We start from the raw sequence: 5,999 nt of genomic DNA, 5'->3' as shown, positions 1-5,999 counted from the left end.
AGTGAGTCATATTGAAGATGATGATGGTATGGCATTCATAGATACAATTGGAGAAGAAGATTCCCTTGAAGACCCATTTAGTGATGGGATATGATTGCATTTTATATGTTTTTGTACTTTGGGAGTTTTTTTTAACTAATATTTTGTGATTTTGTACTTTGGGACATGATTTTATTTCATCTACTTTCTTACTTTCTACTATTTTCATATATCATTTAGATGTTTTTATTGTAAGATACAATATTGCTATTATTTTCCTGCTAAAACTCTTAATTTTTCATTTACGCAATTCTATGTCCGTGAGGCTTACGCCTTAGACCGCCTCGAGGCTTACGCCTCGCCTCACGGACGAAAATCGTCTCGAGGCTTAATTACGCAATTTTAAACCTTGGTTATAGATCTTGAAGGCTTAATATGAATGTATAAAATAAATATCCTGGTCTACCTCACGATCGCATATTTATTTAATAGTTTGAGCCGTGTCGACTTCTATCTGTCCGCATAGAAGGATCAGGCTCGAACTTAGATTTATTTATTTACTCGCGCAGCATCCTTATACGTCACATGTGTACCCATAACACGTTCACCGGGGCCCATGCGGGTGAATGATTTTATCAATCAATCTTTCTTATAAAGGGTCATGAAGGCCTAATATGAATGTATAAAATAAATATCTTGGTCTACATCACGACCGCATATTTATTTAATAGTTCGAGCCATGTAGACTCTTATCTATCCGCATAGAACGATCGGGCTCGAACTTAGATTTTTTTATTGATACACGTAGCATCCCTATATGTCACGTGTGTACCTATAATATATTCGCCGGGGCCCATGCAGGTGAATAATTTTATCGGTGAATCTTTCTTATAAAGGACCTTGAATGCCTAATATGAATGTATAAAATAAATATCCCGGTCTACCTCACGACCGCATATTTATTTAATATTTCGAGCCATGTCGACTCCTATCTACTTGCATAAAAGGATTGGGTTCAAACTTGAATTCATTTATTGACCCGCGCAACATCCATAAACGTCACGTGTGTACCCACAACAAGCTCGCCGGGGTCCATACGGGCATATGATTATATATGCCCCTTTAGTGTACTTATGTGTATATAAATTATAGTGCATGTGCAAGGGCATATCGGACATTCGACAGGTCTTTTACGATGGCTCGTAGAAGTCTACGTTCGCTGCATATCTTCCATCTTCGCTTGTAGTGGATTAATGTATTTTCCAACCATTATTTGATTATTGACTGCAGCTATGTTGTAGCATTTGTTATCTGCTGTTGATTATCATCATCGCACATGTGTATGTTTGCCGCACATTGGTCCTCCCATTTTTATAGGGGACCGATATATTTGCTTGCATTCTACCATTGGTCCTTGGTATAGTTGCATTCTCCACTGCTTCATCTTTGCATGTTGAATGTGAGAATATTTATGCAAACATTGCATGCAAGTAGGCTATCATGCTCATTTACAAGTTACATAACGTCAACCATAGGATGTTGTATTCATTGCACAACTTCCTATACCCGTAGAAATTTCCATGCATACTTATAAGATAGCTAATTGAAGAGATGCCATCACACTTATAGCTCAACTACTGTCATATGGTTCAACCATCATTGTCATTTGCAAATAGAACATCACATTTCTACCATTCTTATTGGCTGCCAATTATAAATGAGTCATGTTTCTATGACTCCATGATCAATCTATGTATTCTAAAATTACTTCTGAAAATTCTTCATCCTCCCAGGTTGGTTGCAGTGTACATATACATGATTAACTTGACACTGTTAACCGTTAATATTTTCCATCCACTTGAAATGATGATTCTTGTTGATCGTTATTTGGGGATGAAGCATGTTCAACATTGCGAGTGGGTTATCATGATCTAAAGGCCCCGTACTATGGCTCTATGATGAAGCTCTTTCTCCCATGACCTTTACTTAAAGATCACATTATACTTGCAACATGTATGATGACCTTGGGAATATCCATGGTGACGCTTGCTTGCGAACCCACCATTATATACATCAACTTCTTTTATTTGCAAGAGGACAATCGCATTTGCTCATATGATTGATTCATGGGAGAATTATGTTCACTACAACTCCCTCATTCATCTTTGTTGGTGACTCATTGAATCCATGGCATGTGAACTTCCATAGTCTACAAGAGATTGATGTATTTTATTTGTGGATTGTTGTTGACTGGGGGAAGTCGTAGTATTCATTGCATGAGGTTTTTATATATATTTGTAGACAACATTAGTATTGCATTTCAACTGACACGGCCTTCATGAATTGTTATGACATTCATTAAAGATCTTGCATGATGATTTGTAGGTGGGTTACCATATCATGTTCAAAGTTCTTAATCAAGTGTAGGTGACTGCAGTTTCTTGTTCTCATATTGTTCTTCGTAAGCAACGAGTTCTTTGTTATTCAAATCAAGTTTGCAAGTATTCCGTCTCAATTATTCGAGTCATATTTGAATTCCTTCATATCTACTCGAGTCCAAGCTCAATTATAATCCTTTGCATTATTCTTTCAAGTTTAGATTGAGTCATGATAGTGTTTCCTTGCTTCATTTTCAAATTCAAGTCCCCTGCGTTCGATCAAGTCATGTCCTTGTTCATTTTGTAAGTTCAAGTCAAGTATGAGTCCAAGTTTCTTTGTGATCATATTGAGTTCAAGTTCTTATCATTCAAGTTAAGTTTGAGTCCATTTCATTCATCCTTTGAGTTCAAACTTTTCTTCCTCAAGTTTGATTTTGAAATTTGAGTTTATTTCATTCAATGTTCCAATTCAATGTCCAAGTCCGAGTCCAAGTTGATCCCATCCAAGGCGACTCTCACTAAAAAGACTTGATTAGAAAGTTTTAGAAATAACCTTTTTTTTAGATTTAAATGAGAACTTGACTCTTAACCAAACCCAATTAAGAAAAATGATTCTTCTTGTGGACCGCACATAGTAGGATAAAGGCTTGATGTTGTTATTGTTGCTAAATTGCATTGATTTTATATGTTTTATACATTTCATTAAATTTGTTCAATTATCATTAATAAGGTTTTAATTATGTGGGCTGAATCTCTGGGATGAATAGAAATGTAGGGAATTAGATTGAGCTCAAATGATTTGATTTCTCCATGATGATGGCTTTTAAGAAATTTTTTTTTGATGTTGTATTTCTAATCATCATTATTAATATTCTTAATTCAACTTTCTAAGTTGGCCGGATGGAATACATTCTCTCTCTCTCTCTCTCTCTCTCTCTATATATATATATATATATATAGGTGAATTCTTTCCATGTTTTATACTTAGATGTCGAAAATTGAACATGCTTAGAAACAACAGGACAAGAAATTTTTTACAGTGGACTTTCTATTCATATAAACCTTCTTCAGTGCTAATTATTGTTTTTTTTCCTAAATTCCAGCAACATGGACTAGAGGATGAAATTACTAGAAGGTCCTTGACCCATACGGTATGGGATATGTCGTCTTCCAAGGGTCATGAAAGGCGCGGCTGGCATCCGCTAACTTACAGACTTTCCGATGCCAGTCCTAAACTTGTAAAAACCATACAAGTAAGTTCTATGTTTTATAACAGTCAATATTTTCCTGTTCTTATGATATACTATGGCGAGTGGCTTGCAGTTACATGATTTTGCGTAAGATGTGAATGGTCCTTCTATGGTAGACAACCAACGGTCAAGATTTTAAATCTTTAGTCTTGATTTAAACCATTTGCTCAAAACCCATATTTCTAAGTGTCCAGGGCAGCATTTTCACAGAAAATTGCCAAGTTGTTTAGCGATAATTTTCTTGTTATTGTTTCAAAAGTTTTTGTGAGATATGCTAAAATGTGTTGGCTATAAAAGTGCTGTTGTCCAATTTTTTCAACAAATGAAATTTGTACAATTCCGATAGTAGCTTTCGAAACCTCTACTTTTCTCATACCATATCTACAATTACATTCAATGGCAACTGTGCCTTCCCCAAATGGATCGCAACGTGCCAAGCCAAGAACAAATAATATCATTTGGAGTGAGCAGTTGAGACAGAAAGTCACCCTTGCATGAGTTGCATGTTTCCAAATCATTGGCTTAAATCAATCAACAGGCTAGATGTGATTGCATAGTAGCCACTATCCTAACCAGGGTTTTTAATGAATTGAATTGGTTCTGTTCCTTTATTTTCTTATGAACTTAATCATGACCCAAGTTTCATATTGTTTTTCAATCTCATTTATTAATTTTCTGTGCCTTAATTCACTACAGGAAAACCTGTTCCGGAAATAATCCAGAGCCCTTTTCACCGGCGATATTTCCGGCGCAATTGACGCCGGTAAATTTTCGGCGTCCGTTCCGCCGGAAATGACGCCGTAAACGTTACGTCGCATCATTCCGCCGGAACTTGCGCCGACAATGCCGGCGCAAAAAAATTCGCCGGAAATTCCGACGGTAATCACGTGTTTTCCCGTAGTGATTGAACCTTAATAATTATATATCTGAGGCTACTAATTTAAATATATAATCTTATTATTAGATATAATCAAATTTATAGATTTTAGTCAAAATTGACATAATTTAAATAATCAAATTTATAGATTTTAGTCAAAATTGACATAATTTACTTTAGTGCTTTTCAAGTATGGAGTACAAATATTAATTCAACAACAACAACAACAACATCAAGCCATTATCCTACTACGTAGGGTCGGCTACATGAATCATTTTATTCCATTGTGTCCTGTTAAGAGTCAAATTATCATTTAAATCTAATAAAGAAATGTCATTTTTAATATTTTATAATCAAGTCTTTTTAGATCTATCTTTACCTTTCTTAACATAAGTCAAATCTAATACATCTACTTTCCTAACCGGCTCATCGAAAGGCCGCCATTTTATGTGACCAAACCATCTAAGGAGACTCTCTCTAATCTTATCTTCCACTAGAGCTACTCCAACCTTTTCACGTATATGTTCATTTCGTATTCTGTTGTTGACCCTCATGTAATGCTCAAAGGAACAATGGGGAGAAGATAAAAAAATCCTGTACACACACATCTTACCCGTCGGATACACATATCCCACTGAAACACTGTAGACGCGGCGCCGTTCGCGTCTGATCCCGCAAATCTTGCGATTCCTGTACGTAGCCTCGACCTTCGGCCTCCACTCGCGTCTATAAAATGAAGAGGTAGAGGCTTCTCTTGGCCAGTTCGTTCACAGAGCCGAAACTCTGTTCCTCTCTCGACTCCAGTAACTGCTTCCAATTCGCAAATCCCGCCTGCTCTCGACTCCAAGCCACGACCGAACCCTCACGCTGCTCTCCCCTCTTCTTCCAAAATCCCAGTCGGACCTCCCCTCTCATCTCCGACCCACCGCAAAGCCTCGTCCATCCCTCCTCCTGCAGTCGAAGCCTCCCGATCTCCACTGCCTTTGCCGACCTCCTCTGGCAGAGAGAGAGAGAGAGAGAGAGAGAGAGAGAGAGAGAGAGAGAGAGGAGGGAACCGACCTACCTCCACACCTTGCCGACCGACCTCCCCTTCTCTGCCTTAAGCCGTGAGACCCGTCCAACCCGTCGCCCCCCTCTGTCTCCGATCTCCCTCCCGACACCCAGCCGAAGCCGCCTCTCGACGGCATTCCCTTCTTGTCGGATCCTAAGCAAGAACGGGAGCTCTCAGCCGTGAAGGTAACTCTCCCCTTTCGGGAGCTTCTTCGGCCAAGCCCTGTTGCCAAACAGCCCTTAGGCTGTTTTAATTTTATTAATAATAATAATAATAATAATAATAATAATAATAATAATAATAATAATAATAATAATAATAATAATAATAATAATAATAATAATAATAATAATAATAATAATAATAATAATAATAATAATAATAATAATAATAATAATAATAATAATAATAATAATAATAATAATAATAATAATAATAATAATAATAATAATAATAATAATAAT

At 36.9% G+C, this 5,999-nt stretch overlaps 1 protein-coding gene across 6 annotated transcripts in view; it reads left to right on the top strand.

Moving 5' to 3' along the window:
• Positions 1 to 5,999, top strand: part of LOC110112274 (glycosyltransferase BC10) — a 69,337-nt gene that overhangs the window by 56,759 nt on the left and 6,579 nt on the right. For all 6 annotated transcript variants that reach the window (XR_003701884.1, XM_020844436.2, XM_028698048.1 and 3 more), the window contains one exon: positions 3,461 to 3,610. Coding sequence is in view for 5 of the 6 variants with exons in the window: in XM_020844436.2 (XP_020700095.1) it covers positions 3,461 to 3,610 (150 nt within the window). In the remaining variant the exon portion in view is untranslated. The remainder of the gene's footprint in view (positions 1 to 3,460; positions 3,611 to 5,999) is intronic.

Source organism: Dendrobium catenatum, unplaced genomic scaffold (genome assembly GCF_001605985.2).
Source record: "Dendrobium catenatum unplaced genomic scaffold, ASM160598v2 fragScaff_scaffold_1038, whole genome shotgun sequence".
Taxonomy (NCBI): Eukaryota; Viridiplantae; Streptophyta; class Magnoliopsida; order Asparagales; family Orchidaceae; genus Dendrobium; species Dendrobium catenatum.
The sequence above is the reverse complement of the archived record's forward strand: the minus strand, read 5'-3'. Positions and strand labels throughout refer to the sequence as shown.